The sequence below is a fragment of the Aspergillus uvarum genome (genome assembly GCF_003184745.1).
Source record: "Aspergillus uvarum CBS 121591 unplaced genomic scaffold BO82scaffold_17, whole genome shotgun sequence".
Lineage (NCBI taxonomy): Eukaryota > Fungi > Ascomycota > Eurotiomycetes > Eurotiales > Aspergillaceae > Aspergillus > Aspergillus uvarum.
The window spans coordinates 198487-225569 of record NW_020291314.1 but is presented as its reverse complement, the minus strand read 5'-3'; the positions used below and the strand labels follow the sequence as shown (position 1 = coordinate 225569).

The window sequence follows — 27083 nt, the reverse complement described above, 5'->3', positions numbered from 1 at the left end:
GGGGTTTCTCGAATTCTCAAACGCCATTTTTAGATTTCGAAAAAGGCGAAACAGAATTGCGTGCTAAGGGTTTTAGAGAGCTGTAGTTAGGGTAAGGTTATAGAGTTCTACTCTCTACACCTTCTACAGCTTTGTAATTTAGGAAGGGGCGAAAACCATCATATCAAGTTTACTGTATCAAATTTCAAGTGTCCCAGGATAGGAAGGAGCGAACACCACAGATAGCATATAAACCGTATCAAATTCCAAAACTTACGCTGGCTCTCCTTGAAGCAGTTGGACCTCTTCTTTGTGACTCCAGATTTTCAATGTCGAAGGCTTTACTGGAGTATTTGCAGGGCCCCACCATACTCCTGATCCGTAAGATTCGGTGTTGATAGTGAGATCAAACCGGAGTAGGTGTTCAGAAAGAATGGAATTTCGAGCCAATCTTCGGCGGCCTCCAGCTTTCCTCATGATACTTGGATCATCCCAGCATAGAAATGGGAGAGGTCCCGGTGAAAACGCCCCAGTGTCTATCCAATATGCCACGTTCTCCATACGAATGTGATCTTTATTTGGCATCCATTTGGCGTGGGTGTCGGCCATATCAGCAAACCACCCAATGGGAATGTTGGGGCTTTTAGGGTTCCAGAAACGAACAACATCCGTTGGAGGCTGTTGGAGAAGCATCCCTCTCCAACTCGCCTCGGGACGCATATACGCCTTCTCCCTTTTTTCGGACGCGATGCGGGGAATCCGGCGATATCCCCCGCCGAGAGGAACGAAGACTCTGAACCGCGAGACAAGTTCTGTTCTGAGAAAGTCGAACCATATTTTGTCAACCACGAGCGGGTTCTTCATAGCTTGCTGGTCTGGTGGCTTGCTCTCGATTGGGATATAGAATAACGCCTGTTGAATTCTGCGCGAGGACTTGATCATTTCGTTCCACGTGTGGCAGACGCGACGTGAAATCAGCAATGTGAGCATATCCAGGTCTAGCAGGATCATCTCCAGGATCTCCGGAAGGTAAAATACGGTACATGTATGGGACGGCAGCGAGTTTTCTTCGTCCTGAGAACATTGCGAGCGCCCTTCTTCCCTTATGGAGGGACCGTCTGGTGAGTCGGACATTTTGAATCGAGGCAAGGGAGCTCGGATATGTTTGGGATTGTTTGCGTTGTGGCTCTGCACTGCATGAGAGTAATGATGCTGAGAAACATGAAAGTGGAAAATTTGGAATGAGTCATGAATGTCGGCATTGCCTCAGTTGCGTCATTACTGCTGTAAAAGTGAGCGCTGGCGTAAGGTACAATGGACACTGGTAAGTGCATAGTCACGTCATGCCTTGTAAATACTCCGGAATGCACTAGATAAAAGACCACTAAGGTTAGTTAAATTGTGAGTTTCAAGCCTCTTACAAGATTGCAGCTTTATCGAGTTTGTTGGAATCCACAGGTTAGGGGTAGAACCCTATAAGGGTACTACGTTTTTGCGCATGCATCATAGCTTCAGAATCTGATGACACCTGCGAGAGAGGTGGAAGATGCTTGAGTTCTTCTTGGTGAGGCTACCTGCGAGGAAATAGCTGAGGCCACCGCGGTGCGCGATGAGCGGCAGCCTTGCTACCTACTGAGGCCGCATGACCGCCAACAGGTATTGTCAACGCAGGACGATTAAAGAACAGTGAAACCACAACACCACAGAACTCTATTATAACCGAGCTTTGTCTTCCCCTGGAACGTCCTTGACAGCTGGACGGAACCTAGAGAATATGATTAGATGGGCTTCCTAAATCGTAGAAAGGCCTTAGCGGGTTTAAATCTTTGTTCTGCTGCCAAGGAAGGGGGATTTGTTGACTTGAACATCAGAACGAGTCAAGAGAGCTCGGAGATGGCCGAGGTTGGTCCAGTTAGCATTCCGGACTGGGTGAGAGTCAAGGTGCTGAGAAAGGATGAAAGCTTGAATGGAAAAACTTCTTCGTAAGTCAAGAGGTTTTTCGCCAAGCTGCGTATGGGAATGATGAACGTGCAATAATAAGCGTTGGCGGAAGTTACACTGGGCAGTGTTAAATGAATGGTTATATTATGCCTGTGAATTCACGAATTCACCCTAAAACAGGGTTGCTCTTTCCTTGAGTCCTTAGCGACAGAAAAGCATTCACTCAGCGCGAGATTCACGCCATCTAAGACGCCACTGCTTATTGAAACTTACGACTTTAGGATCGAGGAAGGAACCACCCAACACATTTTCTCCGACTGAGACATGGCAATCATGGCATAATCGAATTTTCCCAAGTGCTCAAAAAAAGCCCCATTCTGCCGACCAGGTCCAAATCTATCGAATTCGAAGAGGATCTCATGGTTGCAACCGGGGCCCTTAAGATATTTGAATACGATCCCCCCGTGATGCGCAGTGGGGGGGGGGAGCACGAGGGTAAGCCAAGAATCCCGTTGAGACAGCGCCATCTAACTCCTCGGTGGGTGCCGGGGACTTGACAGTTGCGTCAGTATTTCTCTGCAAGGTCGATGACCACCTCAATCGCAATGCGGAGGAGATCCGGGATTACTGATATATGACGCCGGCGGAACTGCAGCTCATCCTGGGGTCTCGGAGATTACTGTGAGCCCGTGATTCCGGCTCTACTGTGAGAACTTTTTGGACCGATGGTGGGAGGCGGTTCGGGCGGATGCACTCCAGGATATCATGGCTGATCATACCATTCATCGGTTTTGCCAGCCCTATGTGGCGTGGATGCAATGCTTTCTCACTATCGCTCCGCTGTTCCTCTTGATGCTTAGTTCTTTTGCTTTGATGGATTGAAGCTTTATAAAATATCGACCTAGGCTTAGACTACACATAAGATTTAATCTGGCCCTATTCTTCTGGATTTCCAAAGCAGAGTAATGTGTCCCCATGTCATGCGGTTGAAGTTACATGTACATCTTGTTGATCAATATTGGTTGTTTGGTGCCATGACCGATGGTAACCGATCTGCTTTTGTTGTTCCAGAATCTTCCCGCCAGGTACAGCATTCTTGATGTTACACCCATATATTGCAAAAGCTTAATTACTTATTATATAGTAATCACTCGCTACTTTATGAAGGAATCCAGGCAGAGACGAATTACTTTTGAAGCTTTGGATTGAACGATGGCAAAGGCGGCGGAGCAGCCCCCGCACCTAGACTTTGGATACAACTTGAAGTAGACGAGGGTCCATCGCCTGGGCCTCCTCGGGCGAAATTCTGAACATGGCCGCGTTGAAGCGGGCAATATCTCCCGTGAGGAAATATGCACCTTCCACCCCGGTCTGGCAAAATACGACCATGGATCAGCATTCGATTCGGAATGATGATGGGCCGCACATTAAAGCCCGGGATTAAGGCTTTACCTTTTTCCAGGATTCCAGGTCTTCTTGATCGAAGCGATTTGCTGGGGGAGGGACCAGCCATGCGCAAAACTGGCTAGCATATTCCAAAGTTGGGTACAATTGGTCACTCCGCCGGGGAGTCGGAGGCCAGTGCCAATAACTGCAACATCTGTCATGATTTTAAAGAGTATCGAATAGTTGACCTGGGATCTGTGGTATACGTGCAAAGCTCTCGAAGCGGGTTTTGCCCGATATTGAGATGTTATAAGATGCTTTTGAAGTCGGTAAGAAGCCCTCCATATAATGTAGCTGTGTGTATTGGCCCGCAGGGCCAAAGGCACCGGCTGTCGGATTCTGCTGCAGGTTGCACGGCGCCCGTGAGCCCATGTTGAGAGAATTCAGAAGACCATTGCGGTACAGTTCCCTCATTTGTTCAATTTCAGGGCTCAGCCCCGGCATCTCGGGGACGAAATGCATTCTGTACATTTATTAGTTGACAAGCGGTAGACATCACTCCCCTATTGCTTGTGGAGTGTACCATTCTTTGTCGAAGGCATCACGGGTGTTCCGAGTATAAAAATGGTACGAGGTCTCACCGCATGTATGACAAGCATAAAGTGGATTGGAATGAATGGCAGCGGAAGTAGCCGTGGCGGATCCGACCCGATCTGTCTAACCCTTCTGCGATGGATAATCTCCGGACTTGGCAGAGAGATGAAACCGAACTGGAAGGGGAGTGGAAAATGGTGGTGAGATTTCCAGACATCTGATACCTGCAAGGCCATTTCATGGGATCTGCTTCCATGGAGCAAATGTCCATGTACTGTATGTGAGGATTATCCAGGTGGATTAACTTCTGCCTGAGGCTGCGATAACAGGCTTGAAAACAGAGTGAGTAAAGCGGCAAATCACCCAATAAGTCACTTCGAGCCCCGCACAGCGCTGACGTGTGTTACAGCTCTGAGGACTGTTCCGGTGCGCCCGCTGTACCCGAAAACGAAAGAGGAAAGAAAAAGGATAGACAGAAAAAGAAGCAAACTATGTATAGACTAATTATACAATAACATTTGCCGCAATTCCGAAGGCTATGTAGCTAGTATATACATGCCAGGTGTTTAATACCCACACTGAAAAAAACAGAAAATCTATTATATAGGTTAGGCTAACTGCTATTCCGGTTTCTTTCAATAGATTTATCCCTTAACGAGTTACTTCAGAGGGTAACCTGTGATATTCCGGAGATTACATGCTTGAGTCGAAGGGCGCGCAAGGGCCCTTACATCTCAATTGGTCCAATCAGTTATGTTGAATGCAAATTGTTGACATCGGATCTTTTGCTGGAATTAAGATATATATTTGTACGCGATTGGAGCCACCTACGTTGCGATTTCTGCTCCAAACTACAAATCTATTAACCGCACATGGCGGCCAACACTAGGCCGGTAGCCTAATGAACAAGATTTGTGTTTGTGACAGACCATCCCAAGAAACTAGTCTCCACGCAAGTCGCTAATCATATCATATCGACCCCTGAAAAAAGATTTTCAACCCTCCCGAATCTACCTCGACCCTGTCTAACTCTTTCGTCCGGGGCAAGGGCCAAACCCGCAGTGCTTTGTGCTCCTCCCCTGCCTGTACCTAGAGTTCGTGCGCAACCGCGACCCATACCGTTCCAATGAGAAAGGAAACCTGAATCATTGCGATAAAAACGAATGCTAGGAGCATCGATCCCATTACAAGTATCGCAGAAGAATTAGTACTGGATCTCCCCCGTGCCTCCCCCGTGCCTCCCCCGTGCCTCCCCCGTGCCTCCCCCTCCTCCCCTCATTCTGTCCTCACCTGTCGAATTGATTGAAAAGCAGAAGAATAATTAAGGGTGTCCATACAGGTAAAAGTAAAGACGCGGATCGGCCAGGTGAAGAGCAGGAGAACAGGCCAAGTGAAAGTAGCGCGCAAGCCCTACACCATTATCTGCAGCTTCGAAATATACCCCACAAGCCGACCAATAAAATTATCAGTCGCAAGCTCATCATCCTTACTAGGTAATACTGTACACAACTTGCGACCTACCCAATCTCCCCACCATGGAGCATCGAGCCCATATTGAGGCGACACTTCACCAACACCTTTTCCAGGGTGTCTGGCTTATGCGGATGCCCGTTGAATACACCTTAGCTACTAGGTACCTTCCCAAGAACTGTGCCATCCTTGAGCTCCACCGGGATTGCATTGTTTGATGTTTCCGGTCTCCTGCAGACACCGTCGCGCAACCAACAAATGGCCTGCAATAGAACAAGGACACGGGCCCATTTATCTTGGTAATTGTAGACCCAAGCATCAACAGTAACAATGACGCTATGATGCTCTTCACATAGTGCCAACGGGTCTATATCTTGCCCACAACATTCTATCAGCTTACTGCCTTATACAATGCAATCCTCTAGCAGCCTACCTCTTGCCAATCCTTCTTGGAGGCTCCAACATTCACTGCTTAACACAGTCGCTCTTTGACCAAGTTTCTTTCGGTCATACTGCAAGAGATCTTGAATACAGCAGGGATGCGGCTAGAAGAAAGATTGGGGTTTACAAATATGAGATTCAGCAACATTTCAGCTGCTACATACGACCACAGGGTGTGGAAAACAGGGCTTCCCGTCCGCTCAGCCGTACTTAAGCCACACGCCGGGAGGTTAGTAGTTGGGTGGGTGACCACCAGCGAATCCCTTCTGTTGTATGTTTTTGCAGCCTTTATTCTTTTGCGTAACATAGCACCCTGGTGGGTCCAGGATATAATAGGTGCAGCTGTTTGGCTTTGGCTTGCCAAATTTTTACACGTAAACGTGGCAGGATGACTGGTGCTGGAAAGCATCGCCTCACCTCCTTACCCCTCCAGAGTAACAGAGTACCAATTCAGACGTATTCGTTGCATAGATTAGAAATCGTGCGTTAGGAACCTCGTGTGCAGTTGAGATCTGAACGCTCTGCCTTGACAATCTTCTGGTCAATGAGAAGCTTTTATGCCAAGTCAGCAGGTTCTCTGGCTTGCGCTACGGTTGTTTCCCCTACAATAAGCCATTGCTTTGATTTCGCACCTCGCCAAAAGGCTTGTCGAGGTCTTCTTGTCACCTAGCGATGTGTCCCGCGCAAGGATGCATGTGTTCTTACGACTGACGTGACGAGACCAATTAAGCAGCATTGTTCTGGCGCTACATCTCCTAGCTGGAGCTGACCCCGACTCTTCTTCATCTTGATTATTCATCTTCAGCGTGTATATCTATGACTAGCTTCTTGGTCACTACCAGGAGACAACCTGGCTGCCTGGTAAAACATTGACTCGGTGACCAGATCCCCTCCGGGAATCACGCTGGCTGGTTTCTCCTGCTTGAGTAGCTGCGACATGCCGATCGCCTGCTGAATACCTGTAATGTTTCCAATGAGGTCGAGAATCTGCGTCGCCCATTCTTTTGCCGGAGAATCAGCTGCTGCGCATCGGCCCGCAATGAAAAGCGGCCACAGCACCCGGTATATGCTTCCAAAGCCTACCTCGCCGGAAATGAAGTAATATGGAAGACTGTCACAGATGTCCCCTGCCATGTGCTCAATAATGCCTGTAGACTGATAGATGATCTGCTGGAACTGTGGCAAATTCTGTAGCCTCCACCGGCGCAGGGCCATTGTCCTAATCATCTCGTTGAGAACGATGCGCGTCTGACGGTAGTTATTCCACATTGTGGCGATGGAGACCCCGTGGTAAATATGATATCTGTTATCATAGATCGGAGGGTAGGTGGATTTAGGTAGATGGGAACGCGCGTCATCAATGACTTGATAGGACCACGCTGGACTCAGCGATGTTGTCCACGCCAGTAGACGCGCATCAAGGGTAAGAGATCTCTCTATCAACAACTGTTGCTTCTCAAGGTCACCTTGGAGATGTGCCTCGTCCACTTCGATTGCTATATCGTTCAGCTCGATGAGCATATTGTAGAGGGTTTCGATCGGCCGGGTATGTTCATTTCTTTTGGATCTTGCAACATGAGACAGCGCTGCGATCGTGGGGGAATTATGAATCCGGGATCCCAGTCTGAAGAAGACACTGCTGATAACCTTCCAATTGCATTAGGCAGGTAGTATAAACCTCCCATAGATGGAATGACTCACATTCTGAAAGCGCACAATGGTAAACAACTCTAGTCCAGCAGGCGAGTTCAGCTGCTCTTCACCTCGCAGTTCCAGGAGCTTGGCTGCTCCTTGAGCATGGTCCTTCCAGCCAACGCCCATTTCCGTGGGTCGTGATGTGATCAGCTGAAAAGGGGAGGATCAGTGTATGTCGCTTGGACAAAAGGATTGCAGCTTATAATGGGAGATATCACCTCATACAAGCCCAGCAATAACACGGCGCCCAGGGTGGAATCGGACGTTGCTGTTGTCGGATCTCTTAAAGCACTATTGGTAGCACGCAAGGCAATGATATGCTCTTCCCTGGCTCGCTGTTTCACATGCGGCATCCTCGTCATACCCAACAGGCCTATAGCCTTGGCGGAAGCCATCAACGCAGGAGAGGGGTCATTCTGCAACAAGCTTGGCAGAAACAAAAGTAAGCCCCGATGTTGGTCCGTGCCAATATAGTATGGGATGATATAAGAAATGGCCCGCTGGTCATCGGAGATGGGTGAATAGACTAAAGTGGGTGTAGACGGCGACGCTTCCGCAGGCGACTGTTGGGTGGGACCACCACTATATCGGGCTTGAGCCTTGGACGCAACCTCCGCGCTCTGATCATAGACCCTCAGGGTATCCGGGTCTCGATATCCGAAACACTGTTGATTCACTCTCAGGCACTGTGAACAAGATGGCTGACGACGGTCGCACTGCATACTGTTGGCCATTTTGTCCATGTCCAATGTTCTATGTCTGAAGGTGCCCACTTACTCGCAGCCGTCGCTTCCGGCACAAGGTACACCCCATACTGATTTTTCCTCTGTATACCGGGGCCATGATGCTATCATTCCTAAAAGGGAAATAAGTTCGCAGAAGTGGCTTGTTGATGCATTGCGGGGGGACGACTGTTGCTGTTATAAAAAAAGGGAGCTAGCTTGATGGCAGTGGCTGGCAATGATCCGCCCCACAAGCATTCGCCAGTGCTTGCGCCCAGTGCCAGTTAGTCCCGCATGGGGGCCAAAAGTACGTATGAGTACTGTAAGGCTTGCACACTAAACCACCCCAGGTAACCAGCTCGGCAAACTTGGAAGCGGTGAGTGGACTAGCTAGTTCGGAACAAGCAATATCCACATTCACTGCCGGCACCAGCCCGCTACCTACGAACGACGCCCATAAAGCGGGAAGCCAGACACAGAAGAAGACATTAGATGGTCCGAAACAGAGAAACAAAGAGAATAGTATCCTTGACTTGTCCTTGTCAATATAGTCGGTCCACTGACTCAGGTCCTTGTTTCCGACCGTCATGCAGCGGACCTGACTAGTCCCGTCGTTCTGCAAGCCACTTTTGCATAATCTCCGTGGCCAGGAAGTACCTAGTATTCACTATATTATGAAACCGAGAACTCCGATGTGTCAGTCAGTGTAAGGATAGCTCTCAAGAACGATTGTAGGCCCCCAAGCTCCGAGCCGGCTACTGGATTGAAATTAGCGCGCTCGGTTGTACTAAGGCTCACTAATGGGAACTTTGAACTCAATATCCTCAGAGCTGAAAAGCAAACAGAATGATTTGTCTGGAGCGGCTGGTTTTGGTCATAACTAGTCTATTCTCAGGGAGTTGTTCGTCGACAAGGGCAATTCTTTCTACATTTGATGCGCAAGGCTGACAGGAAGGAGAAGCCCTGAGACGAAGGTAGGGCACCCAGGTGCGGGAGAAGAACAACCCAGTAGTGTATAAATATGACTATATTCCTGTTGTGAAGGTGGTATACAACAAATTTTCCAAGCCTTGCATCTCGATTGGTTCGTCTCGTTTTGTACCTCAATCACATCCACTGCGACAATGGCAAAGGTAACCTATTCCGATGGCATTTCAATCCTTCAGTTGATTGTGTTCCCATTTCTTCTCGCGTGCTCTATCTATGTCTGGAAACGAACAGGATGGAGAGCCGGTGGTTCCACCTGGCGATTCGCTGTCATCCTATCTTTGCTCCGTGTGGTCGGCAGCATATGCACACTGGCCCAGCTCAGTTTCACCTCGACCAATTTACGAACCGCCGCGACAGTATGCAACTTGATTGGTATCGCTCCCCAGTCCCTGATGTATATGGGACTGTTACGACAGATGTAAGTTAGTACCTTAAACCTCACTCGATTGGCAGAGACATGCTAACAGGTAGGTATGTGCATTGTTAGTGATGTGGAATACCGAATTCCTCCCAAACCCCTGCAATCCTTGTCTCTTGTTTCCTTGATCGCCCTCATCATCGCAATTGTGGGAGTAGATAAGACTGAAAAGTCCGGCAACATAAATGCACTCCTCAAGGCAGCCATGATCATCTTTCTCATCGTCTTTGCCGCCATCCTGGCGGCCACTGCTTGGCTGTTCAAGGAGACCAAAGGCACCCTGCAAAAATTCCAGAAAAAGCTGTTCATCGGGATTGCTCTCTCTGCTCCCTTTTATACAGTGCGTTTGGTCTATGCGGCGATCGCCGATTTGGGCCATTATGAGATTTTCCAGTCTTCCCTCAGCGGCAACCCTAGCGCCAGCAGTCTCACCCTCTCGTTGTGCATGTCTGTGCTGGAAGAGATGGTTGCTCTGGCCATTGCCGTGGCCTTTGGTTGGTCTGCGATGCTCGAGAGAGACTTCGTGACCCCGGGAGCTGCAGTTCCTGGAGATTTTGAGCAGCAGCCGAAGGCGGAGGATGTATGATCTGGTGGTTGTCCGGTGAGTTGTGGGATTTCCCGGCATTCCTTTGTCTTTGTCGAAGGCCTGGTCTTCGCTATTGTCATGTACATAGGTGATAATATTATTCATTGGCATATACGCCTACTATCAGAATGCGATTTTGCGCTTCTTGTAAAGTCCAATCCAGGCTTATCCCTACTAGTCCGATCTCTATTCTTCGATCTGCGGCCGCGGTTCCCCACCGGTTGGCCCGCCGGGTCCATTGCAGTCGAAGAATACGCGGCGGTCATAGACGTGCTGACCCGGTGTCGCGCAGCCCACACACTGAAGATCTGGGGCATAGCGTTCTTGCCACCTGAGGTTCAGGAAACCTTTGTCGAAGTCGTTCTGGGCCAGGTGGTTGATCTCAGCCGATGGGAGCTCTTACAGCATGCTCTCCGGCATCTACCTACCTTGCGAAGAATTGTGATGGCCAGAGACCGAGATTCAACCGGCTATGGCCTCCAGTGCCGCTTTGACTGCCAAATGCAAGGCTACGAGGACTTGCGTGCATTGCCGGGCACGGGCGCGAGAGCGCTCTCAGTGGTCAGACAAAGAGTTTGTGAGTGCTGCGTGACCTCACAAGTTGGCGATGGAGCTGTACAGCGTCCCACAACCACCGGTGGTGCGGTTGATTTCAGCATCGCATTTGGACCGGGCGACACCGAAAAGGAGTTCGCAGAGGAAGCTGTGGACTTCGACCTCGTCTACACCTGGCTGAGGACTCGTCCCCACATTCTCCGACGCATAGCCTTTGGGGACTTTAAGCCCCCGCCGCTGGGGACTGAATTTCGAGCGGCGGCGTGGCCCAATCTGCCCACGGTGATCTGCCCGCCCTATCAGGTACGACAAGGTTGGTATGGCGCGTACGAATCTCCTTCTGCTGCGGTCAGTCGGCTGCTTAGCCCGACCGTGAAGACGTTTGTCTTTGACTTGACCAGCTATGACCAGCAGCATGATGCGCACCTAACTGATTTCGGAGCGCTGGAGGAGCGCTGGCTGCGGGCGTTTATCGAGACCGCCGCCGCCCCGGACCGAAGCACGGCGCTGCGGACCATCCGCGTCGTTTTCGAACCAGAAGCATACCCGTATCATGACAAATGGGAGGTTTATCCTTAGGATCGAATCACGCAGGTGCAAGAGGACATACGTCCACTGGGATTGGGTCTAGAGTATTCAACCCCGACAATGACGCGAGAGGAGTACCACGACGCTTGGCGCAGGGAACAGGAGTGGAGAGCAAGCGAAGAACATCAGAGGGAGATCCAGAGAATCATAGCGGTAGTGGCAGGGAATAGAATGCAAATAGAGAGTTAGGTGATAATCTTATGTATAGATAGACATATATAGCAGATTAAAGGTATGATTATGGTTGCTTGCCAGCGCTGATATACGATAAAGGCTGCCTGTCTCTGACTCGGATTGGGAGCAGGCTTGACACTAGATTAGTGTCGTCAGGGATAGATTGCAGGCATTTTATAAGCCTCAGTACAGCCGAGTATACTAGAAGCTCTATTTTTCACACCCTGTATTTATATATGCTTAATTTCACACTCGAATATTGTGAATCGAATAGACCAGATGACGAAAATGTAAATAAAGGACTCTATTCTAAGTAAATCGCTGAAACAGTATTCCTAGCTTGCATTGGAATGCTCAGGCATCTTGTGTATAGACAGTAAACTTAAGTTAAGCAACAAACCTTCTAGAACACATATTCTTCTAAAATAAGGATTGCTGATCGATCCTCAAGGCAGAATTACTTACAGACCTATCATTTAGCATACATTGGAGTACAAGAAGCTTAAGCATATGACAAAGGCAACAACGGGAATATAAAGATTAAGGTCTAGTCCAAAGCACAGCCTCAATAGCTCCGGGGGTCTGCCCCTATGGTTTCCCATTGATCCACGGGAATAATTAGTCCGCTACGCTTTGTATTTGTATGCAGCGGAACTCCTGGTGGGCCTCTAGTGCTCAGAACTTGACTGGGTGTTTTATCGCATTTGTGGGGTTCGCATCCCCACTGGTTTGCCGCTTAGAACTTGATCATTTGTTATCCTCGGTCCTCGGTTGACTTGAGTAGAAAGTTTAAGATGAGGGCGGGTGCGGGAGACCTCGTCCATCCTTAGAAACTCAATTGGACCCTAATTTTCTTCTGACTGCGGGAGATCTAGACTAAATCGCCCACGCGATCGAGCTGGAACCACAGAATCAGTAAAGCCTGGTTTCTCATCGCCTTACTGTTCTCTATAGCATCTGTATAGTCAGCTGTTAAGCATTGACTAGCAAAGGTGTGTCTTCCCATGCTAATGCGAAAATGGCTGTGCAGATATGCTTGATGACCCTTGTATACCTGATTGTGAACATGATCATTGACGTCAGGACCAGGCGAGCAACCGAACTAACTCGCCCCCATACACATTCTTAGGCATTCTGAATAGTGCTAGGCCGACAATGTCGATCCTTCGAGTTGATTGATACGCAGGCTATATAAATTGTAGAAGTCCCACCGTCAACTGCTGCAACTGAGCCATCACTATCCTCATCCGAACAAACCTACTCTTGGCTTTGAAAATGCACGCCAAAATAATTCTCTCAGTCATCATTATCGTTGCAGCAGTCGCTGCGCCCGCTGCTGAGTACCTGGAGACCCATGTCCAAGCAACCAAATATGAGTGGACCTACAATAGTCCCCATTACATTAGGGTTCACTAATCAGTGATAAGAGGCTGCGCAACGATTGCAGAGGAGATGAGCGTCTTCAACAGGGTAAACCGAGAACGACGTGTGTGTACAGCGTCAGGACTTTCGCCGTTGGTGGCTCATCAGGGCTGGGTCAATAGTATCAATTTATACCCTTGCCGACCGAGGAGTCGAGGAGTTCTAAACAGACAGAAGATTAGACATCCCCTCTTTTTACTGCTGGGAGAAATCAATCTCTGCAACTGAGATACTTCACCGTTTCCAATAAAGTTGTTCAGCGTGCTGTTCTGATATGACATCAAGCTCTGGGACACGGCCACGGGCATCGAGCAGCGCACGCTGACCGGCCATTCCAGCTCGGTCCTTTTGGTAGCCTTCTCGCCAGACGGCCTCACGCTGGTGTCGGGCTTGTACAACCGCACTATTAAGCTCTGGAACACAGCCGCAGGCGTTAAGCAGCGCACGCTAACCGGCCGTTCCGGTACTGTTAATTCAGTTATAGAACAATTTACTTCTAGTTAGTCTATCTATATTAAAGTCTCTGGTCTCTATAAGATAAAAAGGCCCTTAGCTTTCTACTGACTATCGTCCTTTCGCATGTTTCGCTATTAGAAATACTATACTTGCCCTGGGGTTAAAAAGTAGGCGAATTCTACTTATAAGGGTTACCTTGCAATAGGAGAATATTTTTGTACTCCAGTTTCTCATTTTTGAATCTGTTTATTAAAGAAGGGCCTGGGGTGTGCAACGTTTATGCTATTACTTGGTACGACCGTCCCGTGATTTCTTGATGGGTACTCTGACAGTGCTCAAGTAAAATATATAGTTTTAAAAAAATATACAGTTTCAATAGATTATATTGATAGTACTAGTACATTGAATGCGTTCTCAAGTAATACTTATCTTATTATTTACCTCTAGAGTAATTGGGATTGCTTAGAGATTGCTTATAATACATACTTCTGTACTTCTATACTTTAAGCTGCTTAGTAAAGAACAGCGCTAAGTTGGATCTAAAGTAGAAAAGGAAAGTTTCTTAACATGCACAGTAATCCAGTTTGTTAGTTGTCTTATATGTTGAATGATATGTAAAGTGCTTTGTATGGTCTAATATATTAGGCAAGTAGTATCAAGCTGCCCTAGGACTGCGGGCCACTCCTCATTAAGGTGTATCTGTATCACGCAAAGTGGCCTTGAATGGGTCAGGCCAACGCTGGTATAACAACATAAACGTCTTCGGTCGCCGACCAGTACAAAACAATCCGAAACACCTTCCAACCAGAATCGTCCCAGTCTCAAGTGATCGTACTGCTAAAGCCGCTCCGGATCTTTCACATCCGGCCAACGTGCACCAGATCAAGAAGCCGACTTCTTAACAGTTCCAGCCAGGCAGGCCGCTGATATCAGTGGCCACAATGCCCCAGGGAGGGTTGCAGCCACCCTCGTCCGAGTTGAAGAGGTAGTACCATCCTTTTCTCTAGCATTAGCAAACAATCCTCCTCCGTTCGGGCACGGAAGACTTACCGTTGGCACAGCGGCAGTAGGAGGTGGAGATACCGCAATCGGGGTCAGAACTATAGTAAGGCAAGTCAGTACCAGGCATAGGAGTTGCCAGATTGAACGAAAGTGTACGTACACAGGGAAGCACCCGCTGTCACCGCGGGCGGCAAGGTCGGCGTTGCTGGTCTCCGCCGAGGGGAGAGCCATGACGGCCGTGGCGCTGAGGAGAGTGAGGAGGAGAGTAGGAAGCTGCATCTTGTGGGATTCTGGGATGATGAGGATGGTGGTGAGGAGAGTCTACGAGACGAGGAAGTCACCAGGCTTATATAGTATTCGGAGGAAGCCTCAATTATGGCTTAGAAGTTGAAGCATATCTCGCTTGATACTCGCGCCAAGACCTCATGGTCCCATTGCGAGAGAAAGGCTCTGTCGGACTCTGCAGGAGTAGACGGCCTCCAACGCCGCCGGTCTTGGCACAGGCAAGTTATCTATACAGAATCCCTTGAGGCTGAAATGTCTCAGTCTGCGATCGCGTGATTGGTGAAGGATGTGGATGCAGGATTGTGGAGTATAGAGCTTACCTGATAGCTTGTGAATAGCCGAAAAAATACGAAGCGTTCGATTGAATCTGTGATTCACTAACCTGATTGTTAGCAGGATCTAAAGGGTTTTCCAGTATAGCATAGGATAGTATAGTAGGGGTAATGAAGTGGGATGGACTAGGGCTGGAATAGGAAGGAAGAGCGATGCTCACCGCCCGGGCCGACACGAGGCTACACGCAATCTGGAATGGACTATAACTTATCAAGTACTTGTATCAATCCATCAATGAACCCTTAATCCTAAAAATCGATAGTTGGTGGGGATAGTCAAGATTATTTCTTCAACGCCTCCACGCGGCTTGGCCTTCTTGGGCAAAGCTTAAACCCAACCGCATTTCACTGGTCGGAGCCCCCACAATCCTTCACCCATCGCGGCCATCGCCTGGTAACTGCCCAGTAGCGCGGAGATAAAATAGATAAAATAAACAATCAACGCTCACTTGCGCCTCCTTTCTTCCCCTCACCAAACCACCATGTCCTCCCCTTCAAAGCCCTCTGGCTTAAACAGCCTACCCAATGAACTACTCCTAAAAATCCTGGAGCAATCTCCGGATATCTCCACTCTGTGGAGCCTCATCAACTCCTCTGCACGCTTGGCCGCACTATTCCAGGCTCGGGCGCTGGAGACCGTCGAAGCCGTGCTCGAGGCCACTGTCCCTCTACAATCGCGAATTCTCATGCGGGCGGTGCTGTCCCTGCGCGCCGGAACCAGCCCGTGCCAGGACTATTATGACGCGATGGATTACCTGGTAGAGAAAGACGGGCCTTGGCCGCCAGTGGTCGCCACCGCGGACATCGTCCGGGAGTTCGTGCGGTTCGCATACCAGGTCCATCTCTTAGCCCATTGGTGTCTCGATTCTTGTCTCGAGCACTGCCTTTCGCGTCCCCTGCTCTCACGGCGCCAGTACTCCCCGACATTCCGGCAGCCCACGTGGACGGAGGAGCAGCGCACGATTCTCGCGGTTTGGCGGCATGTGTGGTACCAGTGCCTCCAGCGTGCGGGCCGCCAAGGGTCGCTAGAGTGGAGTCCCGCGGACCTCGACCGCTTGGCGACAGTCACCCCCTTTGAATACCCCATCCCTTCCTCCGGTATCTACCAGGTCTTGACCGTCATCGACTTTTTGAGCCGCCACGCTGCGGCTGGATCCGACTCAACCACGGGTCTGGTGCTCCCAGTTATCCCGGCACACTTCAGGTTCGGATGGCCGTGTGCCCCTGCGCCCTATGCCAGCGCCTTGGCGCAAGACGTTGATGGGCTAAGTGCTGCAACTAAGCCAGACGAAGGAGCTCTCCAGCTGGAGGGCAAATTAGACGAGGAAGGGGAGAAAGCACTAGCGACTGAGATAGCCCGGGCTGCGGCCCCCTCTGCGCCTCCCCCTGAGGATGAATGCCGTCCGTGGCCGCCAGGCTACGTCTTTCGACCGGTACGAGATTATGGTGTACGACCACCCGCACGCGAATGGCAGGATCTAGATGTGGAGCCCCTCGGGTTCCAGTTTTGGCGCAGTATGATGCACAATCCCCTGGGTGGCCGCGGCAAGTACATTGCACTGCGAGCCTATCTGCCGTACGGCTTAATTCTGTGGGAGGAGCAGAGGATCACGGCTATGGGACTGTGGTCACCACTGGGCGATCCATGTGATTACTACCGGCGGTGGTATGCGTTGTTAAGCGAGGAGGAGATACAGCAGCACAAGTCGAGGATTCCTTTCTGTGGGGACAGGGAGTACTGAGAACCAAAGTGACTAAAGCATTGGGCAAAACACTATCTACCATCCACGCAAGCTCTCCAGAATAATCTAATCATACCCTCCACCGAAGTGCCCCAAGACATATCCCCCCCTAGCTCTTCTCGTAGGAAGCAAAACCCGTGAAGAACTCAACAGGGGCCGACTTCTTGTTGGAAATCTTGTACTGCACATTTTGCGTGTAATCGTAGGCAATCCTATTCATTCTTCATGTTAGCATAACCTCCCCGAACTGGAACTGGGGCACATACGCAGCGTAGGTATAGCTCTGCGGGTTCCGCATGGCGTATCTCTTGGTGAACGCTTTCTTCCCACTGCCTCGGCTCTCGTAGCCCGTCATCCGTTGAAACTGGTACTCCTCTCCGACGGAGGGATACATGAGACTGTCGCCCCAGACCAGGTGGAACAGCTCGTGGAATATGGCAGTGGCCTGGGGGGCCACCTCGGCGATCGAGGTAATGGTGCTGCCGGTGGGAGGCGTGTGGTCCTCAAACAAACTGTTGGCGACGGCGGTCACGTCCACCGCGTGCAGGCGGCCGCCCTGTAGGGCTTTGGGACCGAGGTTGATGAGCGCCTTGTCGGTATCCATGAGGGTGAATGCAATGGCCGAGGAGCCCGAGTCAAAGACACCGACGGTGGGCGAATCGCCCCATTTTTGGTCGAAGGTGTAGCTCTGGATTGAATCGCTCCAGTAGGGATACTGGTCCTCGGCCTCGCTCGCGGACTTTCCCTGAGCAACGGCGTCCTTCTCCGCGATGGTCTTCGCCTCCTGCTGCTTCTTCACCATCAGCAAATCATCCTCGATGAGCACATTGCCCGATCCATCGTCCTTGGGAATGGTCTCTCCGTCGGCGTTGCGCAGCTCGCTCTTCATGTCCTGACGGATGCGCCACCCGTCGCCGTACAGCAGAAACGGCTTCGTCTTCTGGGCGCCGTTGTTGATCTTCCCGCCACTGGTGAGATAGGTCACCACGCCATTGAAGCGCTTCTGTATGGTTTGGAGGTCCGACTCGCTGGGGGACAGGAACAGGGAGTTCATCAGTCGCTCTGCCTCCGCCTTGCCGGCGAGGGCGTCCGTCGCAGCGGCCACCCCGGCGTTGGCAAGCGTGAGCGCATCGGTCAAGAGAGTCTGCAGGTCCGTGTCGGTCGGCAGACCTCCCACATCAACCGCGCCCGGATCTGTACTATACTTGAACAGCTTGCTGAGCTTCGCGAGATCGCCGTCCGCAGCGACCGCGGGCTGCCACCAGGAACTGGCGGCAAGCGCCGCGATGAGAAACGCAGGAGAGAAAACTTGACGCAGCCGCACCATCCTGAGGGCTTGTATTCGGGCTATTCAGTTTGATGAGATTTCCAAGCCGTTGGGGTAATCGTATTCTATTTGACTAGTCCATCGTCGACCGTGTGTCTCGTTCAGGTACCTCAGCGTGGCCCCCCTTTTTTGACATTACACGTGAGCGAGATCTCAGGGATCTTAAGTTAGTGCCCTGAATACCCTGCCCCTGAGCTAGCCATTGATTTGACTTTTTCGTGGCAGGATGCGAGTTGAATAGCCTCATCCTGCAGATACTGTTGTATACATCGGCTTCTGTCCGAGGCGGTCCGGTACTAAAGATTTAGCCGGGCTCCACCCTGTGCAAGACGCCATCCCAAAACTGTCTCTTTGGCCCCCAAATTGTTCCTTCAATGCAATCAAAAGTGGACCAGGGACTTCCACATGGTCTGAATTGGCCCGAGTCATGCAGGGACCGCTCGTCTGGACACCTTTCAGGGTTTGATGCGGCTCTGATACGGGAAATGAGGTTGACCAGAATGCTCTCTACTGCCACCCAACCTTTCCCAAATGAGCCCATGTCCGAAGAAGGATGCCCTGTGTGATTGCTTTCTATCCACTCTTCCCACTAGAAAAATTAAAAAATCCTACCTACTAAGTTTCTGCACCAGCCGAGTGTTGCTGGATTTCCATCGGATACAGCCTCTCAAGGCTTGTATTCAGGAAGCACAGTTCAGGACTATTCGGACCCTCCCCCCCTGACTTGTATCGCACAAGGGGGAGAGCCAGGAACGACCATCTTCGTTGTCGCATTTATTGACACCTTTTCCCTCGATAAAAATGGGTAGTCACTGCGAATCACTTCCGCACAGGCACCATGGTGTCGTTTCACAGTTTGAGCCTGCTGTGGCTCGGAGCGCAATGTGTTACATCGGCCTCTGCGCATACGCATAATGGCCATGGCCACTTCCACATGCGCCATGAGCGGCAACAGTCGTCACATCTTCCTGTCTCTAGTCAGGCTTTTACCATGGGAGGAGGGCCTGCGACTACCGTCTCGATTCCGCGAAAGCCGGTGGGAACCAGCCCGCCCTTGCCTCTGGGATCACCTCAAGTAGGTTGCCTGCTATCGCTGCGCGAAAGAAGAACTTCAGACTAATCCAATGCAACAGCCGCCGCCCGCATACATGCGGGACAACGTCAACAACTTCTTCGGAAGCGCGCCAGACCAAGGATCAATGACTGGTCCGGTCCTCACGCCGCTCAATGCCACGGCCGATGCAAAGATGCACCACGCCCGTCGCTCAACCGACGACTACTGGCTATCCAGTCTCGGATCCGATGGCTCGTCTCCCTTCGCCCCATCGGGGTACCAGTTCTTCCGCAACGTCATGGACTTTGGAGCCGCCGGAGACGGCGTAACCGACGACACGGCGGCCATCAACCGCGCTGTTGCCTCCTTCAGCGCCTCCGATGATTCCACCCTGCGCTGCGGCGAGGACTGTGGCTCCTCCTCCACGCTGGGCGCGGTGGTCTATTTTCCCGCGGGCACGTATCTCATCAGCACGCCGATCGTGCAGTACTACTACACCCAGTTCGTCGGTAACCCCAACAGCAAGCCGATCATCCAGGGATCAGAGAACTTCACGGGAATTGCCCTGTTCGACTCGGACTTTTACGTTCCCGGTGGCAATGGCTCAGAGTGGTACATCAACCAGAGCAATTTCTACCGGCAGATTCGCAACTTTGTCTTCGACATGACCAGCATGAACTGGACTAACACCGACAACAACCAGACCTACGTGCCGGCCGGTGTGCACTGGCAGGTCGGCCAAGCGACCAGTATCACGAACTGCGACTTCAAGATGGCCGTCTCCGCTGATGGCCAGGCTGCCACGGCCGTGGGTATCTACATGGAGAACGGCAGTGGAGGAATGGTTTCGGATTTGACCTTTACGGGAGGGTGAGTGCGCTGCATGATTTCTTTGATTCTCTCATACTCTGCTAACACGGAGGACTTGTTCAGAAACATCGGATTCCTCGCGGGCTCGCAACAGTTCACCGCCATCAACCTGCAGTTCACCTCGTGCCTGACGGCGATCAAGTCCGTCTGGAACTGGGGAATCAACTGGAAGAACATCTACGTACTGTCCTGCTACATCGCCATCGATGCCACCGAGTACTCGGGCACGGGCGATCAGGGAACCGGGTCGATCTCGGTCGTTGACTCGCACTTCAACGGCGTGCCCTACGGAATTACGGTGGCACAGAAGGATGGCTGGCAACCCCATATTGTTCTGGACAATCTGCTGGTCGAGAACTCCGCTGCGGTGGTCATGATCAGCGGAGGCGACACCATCCTCGAGGGGTCTACCGACGCCTTGTACTTTAACTCTTGGTCCATGGGCTACCGCTACCTGCCCAATGGCTCCGGTGGCAAGCAAACCGGCTTCCTTGATCCCGCGCCAGAGAAACCGGAGGTCCTCCTCGATAGCTCGGGTGCCTACTACCGCCGGGCCAAGCCGCAGTATGAGAGCGAGACCCCCGTCGTCGCGACCAGCAATGGGATCTCCAATGATGGTACCGGTGATCAGACTGATGCGATCAACAGTCTCTTGGCAAGCAGCGTGGGATCGGTGGTGTACTTCCCTGCTGGTGTGTATCTTGTGGAAGATACCGTCAAAGTGCCGGTTGGGAGTAAGATCATTGGATCTGGATGGAGTCAGATTATGGGCACGGGGTCTGCTTTTGACGACGAGGAGAACCCGAAGGTGATGGTCCAAGTCGGTGAGGAGGGCGATGAGGGTGTCATCGAGATCACGGACATGCTTTTCACGGTCAAGGGTCCTACTGCCGGTGCTGTCTTGGTGGAGTGGAACGTCCACGAAAGCACTCAGGGTAGCGCTGCCATGTGGGACAGCCACTTCCGCGTCGGAGGTACCACTGCCAGTGACTTGGGGCTGGATAACTGCCCCACCGGGTCCGGAGTGAGCAAAGACTGCATGGGAGCTGCTCTTCTGATGCACGTCACCTCGTCTGCTTCCGGCTACTTTGAGAATGTCTGGGGCTGGGTGGCTGATCACGATATCGACAGCAAGTTGAACGCAGCGGCATCCGAAAGCACTGCCGGAATCCCGCTGAATGTACAGACTGATGTTTCCGTCTACGTGGGTCGTGGGTTCTTGATCGAATCCCAGGGCCCGACCTGGCTGTATGGCACCGCCAGTGAGCACGCGCAGATGTACCAGTACCAGCTGGCCAATGCAGCCAACGTCTACTTGGGACACATGCAGACCGAGACTCCCTACTACCAGCCCTCCCCGGACGCGACAGGACCATACACGGCCGGGGTGGGTAACTTTGCCTCGGATCCGACCTTTGACAACTGCGACGAAGACGACTCTTCTTGCAGAGGGGCTTGGGCTCTGCGGGTGATCAACTCGACCGATGTGCTGATCTACTCGGCCGGATTCTACTCCTTCTTCCAGGACTATGATGAGAGTTGCATCGACACGGAGACCTGCCAGCTGGCCCTGGTCGAGACCAACTACGCTGATGGACTGTACATCTACAACCTGTTTACCAAGGGTAACGAGCAGATCGTAAGTCCAGACGGCAGCCTCGCTCCGCTGATGTTCAACGACACGACGCGCAACGGCTTCACCAGCGAGATTGCCGCGTGGCTGGCACTTTCCACCGGCGGCGCAGACATTGGGTCCAACGGCAACGATTCGGGCATTGTCTACATTGACCCCATTATTTGGACCGAGCCAGACAATGACACTATCGTCCAGTGCTATCCCCCCTGCACTTACGTGCTGCCGCCCACCACTTTGTCTTCCGCCACGACCTTCGTTTATCCAACCCTAACGACAGAGATCGGTGTTGGATATCAGGTGCCGTATACCTTCACTTACAATGGTACCATCAGCACTACCACCTCGTATATCATGTCGACAACTACCTCCACAATCACCATCCCGGATGTGGTAACGTCTATCGTGCCCTTCTACAACGTCCCGATTGGTAACGGCACAACTTCCACCGTTATTACGCCGGAGCCCAGCATCATCCAGACCGCGTTCAACATCACCTGGCCGGCGATGACCTACAACGGAAGCATCTACTCCAGCACTGTGGTGCCCTTCTACCCCCCTCCCTGGCCCGGCACGACTGTCCCATCGGACGTGCCCACTTCAACGACCGAGCCCACCAAGACAACAACCTCGTCCACAACCACGGCTGTTGGCATCATAATTCCCCCTGGAGGCACGCACCACGTCACGCACCACCGTGGGGAACCCAAGCCCAAGTGTACCAACAGGGCTGTGTGTGGTGAGAGCTGCCACGAGGGGATCCTAGGAGGCTTGAACGCGATCTTCAAGGTTTGTGAGCATTGCTGGACTGATTGCGGAGGAGGTAAATGTACGTATCATTCTTTGTCCAAAGCCTTGTACGATGCTCTGTTCGCATGAATAACTGACTTTCTGCAGCACCGAACAAGAACGGCAACGATCCCAACCGACCAAAGCCTGTGCCCACCGGCTCTCCTGGCGACGAAGACGAGGAATGTGAGACCTCGACCTACAGCTCCTGCCACGTGGCCTGCGTGACTCAAGCCTCTACGAGCTCCTGCTCCACCTCGTGCAAGGGTAAGCAAAGTATATTTACCCATATTACAGCTTCACCGACTAACAAAAGCAGATGTGGTCGGCTGCGACACCACCGCCACCACGACATCGGACATCTACTCGGCCGCCCCCGTGCTGCTGGGTGGAGTCGAACCCTGGGACGACTACAACGACGACATCTACACCGCCGACTGGGACGCCGCATGGTCCATCTACAGCGCCTACGGAACCGCCACGGCCGCGCCCGGGGCAGCGACAACGACCACAGGGCCCACAGCGACAGCCGGACAGCCCAGCACCACGACCGCCACCACGACCAGCGGCGCCAACAGCTCCCCAACCATCGGCTGCACCCCGCACCAAGACCCGGACTCCGGCAGCTCCGACACGAACTGTGTGTGCCCCGGCTACGACGGGTACCTGCCGACGCTCAGCGGTTCCGCAGGTCTCTGCGGCTACACGGCCCTGCCCTCCAGCACCTCGACCACCGCGCCGCCGACCACAAAGAACAACAACCCTTACCCCTTCACCTCGACGGACTTCTGGGGCGACGTGATCGCGTGCGAGTCCTCCACGACCACCAACTACGCGGGCTACGACTTCACCTTCTGCGCGGGGTCCAGCACCACCGAGAAGTCCGTAACCGTCACGCAGACGGCGACCATCGCCACCTCCGTGCTGAGCAACCTGTGCGAGGGGGGCGACTACTACTCGTGCGTCTCTGACATCATCTCCTTCGGAATGGCCTCGTGTCCCAGTCTGCCCCGCGCCCATGCCGCCTGCCAGCGCCAGGTCTTCGAGAACGCCCAGCTCGAGTGCGAGCGCCTGTGCACCATGACTGCGACCTCGTATACGACCACCATTACTACTGTGCCGGCGTAGTCAGCCTTCATCCTTTGATGCATTTCTAATTGGGGGTGGAAGATAAGCTCGGCGATATGGATTTAGCTTTTAATGGGGTTTTAGCTTCAGTTTCGAATTGTAAAAATATTTATTCTAGGTTTTGTGTCCACAATGCAGGAAGTTTGCACAGAGTGCAAGCGAATCATAGAAGCTTCAATTTACACTAACTCGATGATCATGACTAGATCATGCTAGGTAGTTGTCCTACCTGCATTGGATGTTGGATGCTAGTGACCAGTATTTGTGCCTCATATACCGCAGGTGTACTACCCTAGGAAGCCTCGGGCCAACACTCAACAACAGCACTCCTCGCCCCATCAACGGTCAAAACCACACTAGCCCCCCACTCCAACGGATTCCCCTCATACACCACAATATCACCCCCTCCTTCACCCCCCAAATGCAAGATCTCCTTCACCTCCCGACTCACCAAATCCACTGCTCTCTGCTCCGACAACCCCGCCACCTTAGCCGCGAACCCCGCATCGACCCCCAAATTATGAACCCCCGAGTCACTCCACCCCGCCTGCGCCAACCCGACCTTCACCCCGGCCTCAACCAGCACCTTCAACCCCGGCGCTGTCAGTGGATCCCCCACCAGCGCCTCCTTCACCTCCCAGGTATCGGGATTCGGGCGGAGGCCCGTGAACAGCACCGGGATGCGGGAAGCGGCCAGCTCGCGCGCGACGAGGGGCGCCTCAGTCGCGCCGAAGAGGATGAGATTTGTATCTGGGAAATCGCGCTTGAGCTGTATCAGGTGCAGGATGTCGTAGCGGTTGAGGACGTGGATGATTAGTGGGAGGGTGCCGTTCGCTACCTGGGTATACACTTCTACATCATCTTGTGGCGATGGCTCAGACGAGGAGAGATGGTGGCCCCCGGCGAGGAAGCGGCGGAGCAGGCCGATCTGCGAGGAGATCGTGGGAGTGCTTTCGGTCTTGCCGGTTTGGCCGATTTGGATGTGCAGGCCTACGTCTGGGTGGAGGATTGCGCGGTCGAGGAGGGTTTGATTCTCGCTGGTGCTGGGTTCATCGGATGGGGTGGTCGTCAAGCTGGGACTGACTTTGAAGGCGACGGAGACACCACGCAGGAAAACGGGAACGCCCTCTGTCACGAGCGGGGCGGTGATGGCGGTGGTGATGCCCCCCAGCTTGGCGCGTTGGAGGTCCTTGCTCCCTCCCGGGTGGAGACCATGTTTGGCGTAGATGATGGTCTTGGGTGCTGACCCGGACACGATGCCGTCGCCAGTGGAGGACTCCATGATGATGTCCTGGAGGCCTAGACCGGCGGTTACGGCGGTTAGGCCGGGGAGGATGTGGCCGTTTTGGAGGTGGATGGCTGTGCTGTCGTCCACAGCGTTGGAGAGACACTCGGTTGCGGGGCCGAGGCAGGCGATGCGACCGCCGGAGAGGACGAGGGTGAGGTTGTCCGTGTTGGACTGCGGGTGGAGGTCGGGGATTAGGGCTTTGGTGATACCCGTGATGATGAGGTTGGCGTCTGCGCGGGAGGCTTGGTCACAGACCGAGGTTCTCTCGGTATGTATCGGCTGTGGGCGGCTTGAGGGAGCGGATAGTGTAGTTTGGACGGATTTGAGTTGATCAATGGTCGAGTTGAGAGTGGCGCGTCCATCGATGTAGACTTGTAGAGGCGTGGCTCCGTTGGACAATGGGTGCGAGTCCCAGACGACCAGATCAGCGTCGTAGCCGGGTCGGGCGTAGCCGATGCGGTGGGCCAGCTCCAGGGACCGGGCGGGGATGCTCGTCACAGACTGGAGGGCCTGAATCTCGGGGAGGCCGAAGGAGTGCGCTTCTGCGGCTTGGGATCTGCTGCATGTTAGCCTCGGGTATGTGTAGCATAGCTGCATCGGCTTACAGGAGATACTTTGCGTTGAGGAACTCATTCGAGCCGTCCTGACGAATTTGATGAGCGATTGAAAAGTCTCGGGTCCGTGGGATGCCCTAGCTTACCGACTTATAGGCCACAGGGACCCCATGTTCAGTCAGAATCTTCCCCGCGTAGAGGGTAGCATCGTATGCTTCGTGCTTGTAATGCGCAAAGTGCGAGAATGTGGCGACGGTGATGTTCCTGCTACCGTTCAGCCACAACATTCGACCAAAAAGTACACGGTCCACCTACTGTCCACTGTTCTTAATCGTTTCCGGAACCCTCCAGGCCTCCAAAGCATGGTGGAAAGCCTGGATACGGAACCCGAACTCTTCACTGTGGCGAAGCATAGCCTCGATGTCCTCACTCTCGTAGCAATGAATGTTGATACCCACCTGCCCGCGCAGCATAGCGACCGACGACTCCAAGGCGATATCGGTCGGCAGTCCTCCATCCTTCACCAAGTCCGCGATCGCCCGCTCATCGCCCGTCTCATAGGCCGCCGCTGCGGCCACACACCAGTCATCTTGCTTGACAAGAAGCTGCCGCGCACTGTCCATCTGCTTGCGGAACAGGAACGCGTTTCCCATGCGCGTGTGGCCGTAGACGTCCTTGGGGTTTTCGCCACAGGCCATCTTCATGTACCGTCGCCGTTGCTCCTTGGGCACGCCATGCTCCAGCAGGAGCTCCTCCACCAGCTCCTCACCAGCCTCGTCACGACGGACGTTCTTCACGGGGACGGCCTCGCCGCCCATGATGTTGGCCGAGCCAGGCAGAATCAGTGACGAGGTGACGCCCCCGGAGGCGACGATTGCAGCGACCGGGTCGTAGGCTTTCAATGCATCCAGGGCCTTGACGTAGGGGGTCAGCGGGCCGAAGTCCGGGTGTATCTCGTTGACGTCTTCGACCGCGCGAACGTCCGGGCTGGAGCCTGCAATGTGGTGCGAGTGCATGTCCACTAGTCCCGGGGTGACGAAACGGCCTTCAAGGTCGAGGACGAGGGCATCATGGTCTTCAAGATGCGAATCATGATGGGCGGTGGGGACGATATGTGTAATGATGCCTTTGTGGAAGGTGATATCCACCGGGTGGTCGAGGGTGAGATCGCCGTCGAAGAGGGTCGCGTTGCGCAGAACAATGGCTTGGCTCTGCCCCTTCTTGGCGCTCCAACGCGGGTTGCCTCGGTTGAGATTGAGCCCCGTCGGCTGTTCGTATTCAACCGGTGGGCGGTGCAACGTCGAACATGCTTGAAGGTGGAGTTCCAATTGCTCCAGACGGTGCTGCGATAGCTTTTGCGTTGCCGGGTGGCCCGAGGATAGCAGTCGAGGAAAGAGGGCGAATTGGGTCCACAGGAAGATAATCACGGCGGGGATGAGATACAGGCCCCGTCGTCTGGAGATGGGCACCGGTGGAGACCGGCCAAGCTCAGCCGGTTGGCCCATTGGGATGTCTCTTCAATTATATAGTACTTGTGTTTATCACCTTCACCGTGTCTGGGATAGACAGAGTGAATTGTTGTGGAAGGAAGAGGAGGGTCAGCGACCGGCCGGGGTTTTGTTGTGTCCAACGCGCTTATCGTCCTCGATATGACGTGCTGCT

The 27083-nt window shown here is 52.8% G+C and overlaps 9 protein-coding genes across 9 annotated transcripts; 3 read left to right on the top strand and 6 right to left on the bottom strand.

Moving 5' to 3' along the window:
* Window positions 1-252: 252 nt before the first annotated feature.
* Window positions 253-1113, bottom strand: BO82DRAFT_400691 (uncharacterized protein; the record flags this gene model as incomplete). The annotated part of the gene is made up of 1 exon (XM_025639211.1): window positions 253-1113. One exon carries the CDS (start codon window positions 1111-1113, stop codon window positions 253-255), a length of 861 nt encoding a protein of 286 aa, XP_025493499.1.
* Window positions 1114-3162: 2049 nt separating this feature from the next.
* On the bottom strand, window positions 3163-3828 carry BO82DRAFT_400690 (uncharacterized protein; the record flags this gene model as incomplete). Its single annotated transcript, XM_025639210.1, has 4 exons — window positions 3163-3291; window positions 3373-3413; window positions 3470-3520; window positions 3573-3828. The coding sequence occupies 4 exons, from the start codon at window positions 3826-3828 to the stop codon at window positions 3163-3165; spliced, it is 477 nt and encodes a 158-aa protein (XP_025493498.1).
* Window positions 3829-6612: 2784 nt separating this feature from the next.
* Window positions 6613-8378, bottom strand: BO82DRAFT_390984 (uncharacterized protein; the record flags this gene model as incomplete). Its single annotated transcript, XM_025638544.1, has 4 exons — window positions 8284-8378; window positions 7725-8222; window positions 7513-7656; window positions 6613-7458 (listed from the first exon to the last, which is right to left on the bottom strand). Exons 1-4 carry the CDS (start codon window positions 8347-8349, stop codon window positions 6613-6615), a joined length of 1554 nt encoding a protein of 517 aa, XP_025493497.1. The 5' UTR covers window positions 8350-8378.
* A 974-nt stretch (window positions 8379-9352) lies between these two features.
* On the top strand, window positions 9353-10222 carry BO82DRAFT_411795 (uncharacterized protein; the record flags this gene model as incomplete). Its single annotated transcript, XM_025639806.1, has 2 exons — window positions 9353-9636; window positions 9706-10222. 2 exons carry the CDS (start codon window positions 9353-9355, stop codon window positions 10220-10222), a joined length of 801 nt encoding a protein of 266 aa, XP_025493496.1.
* A 4093-nt stretch (window positions 10223-14315) lies between these two features.
* Window positions 14316-14698, bottom strand: BO82DRAFT_400687 (uncharacterized protein; the record flags this gene model as incomplete). Its single annotated transcript, XM_025639209.1, has 3 exons — window positions 14316-14413; window positions 14468-14517; window positions 14580-14698. 3 exons carry the CDS (start codon window positions 14696-14698, stop codon window positions 14316-14318), a joined length of 267 nt encoding a protein of 88 aa, XP_025493495.1.
* Window positions 14699-15518: 820 nt separating this feature from the next.
* On the top strand, window positions 15519-16778 carry BO82DRAFT_431037 (uncharacterized protein; the record flags this gene model as incomplete). The annotated part of the gene is made up of 1 exon (XM_025640661.1): window positions 15519-16778. One exon carries the CDS (start codon window positions 15519-15521, stop codon window positions 16776-16778), a length of 1260 nt encoding a protein of 419 aa, XP_025493494.1.
* A 109-nt stretch (window positions 16779-16887) lies between these two features.
* Window positions 16888-17832, bottom strand: BO82DRAFT_279745 (uncharacterized protein; the record flags this gene model as incomplete). Its single annotated transcript, XM_025631272.1, has 2 exons — window positions 16888-16990; window positions 17045-17832. 2 exons carry the CDS (start codon window positions 17830-17832, stop codon window positions 16888-16890), a joined length of 891 nt encoding a protein of 296 aa, XP_025493493.1.
* Window positions 17833-19253: 1421 nt separating this feature from the next.
* BO82DRAFT_279791 (glycoside hydrolase family 55 protein) lies at window positions 19254-22541 on the top strand (the record flags this gene model as incomplete). The annotated part of the gene is made up of 2 exons (XM_025631274.1): window positions 19254-20029; window positions 20093-22541. The coding sequence occupies 2 exons, from the start codon at window positions 19254-19256 to the stop codon at window positions 22539-22541; spliced, it is 3225 nt and encodes a 1074-aa protein (XP_025493492.1).
* A 1195-nt stretch (window positions 22542-23736) lies between these two features.
* Window positions 23737-26926, bottom strand: BO82DRAFT_431036 (uncharacterized protein; the record flags this gene model as incomplete). Its single annotated transcript, XM_025640660.1, has 4 exons — window positions 23737-25423; window positions 25473-25510; window positions 25568-25685; window positions 25737-26926. 4 exons carry the CDS (start codon window positions 26924-26926, stop codon window positions 23872-23874), a joined length of 2898 nt encoding a protein of 965 aa, XP_025493491.1. The 3' UTR covers window positions 23737-23871.
* Window positions 26927-27083: the final 157 nt, after the last annotated feature.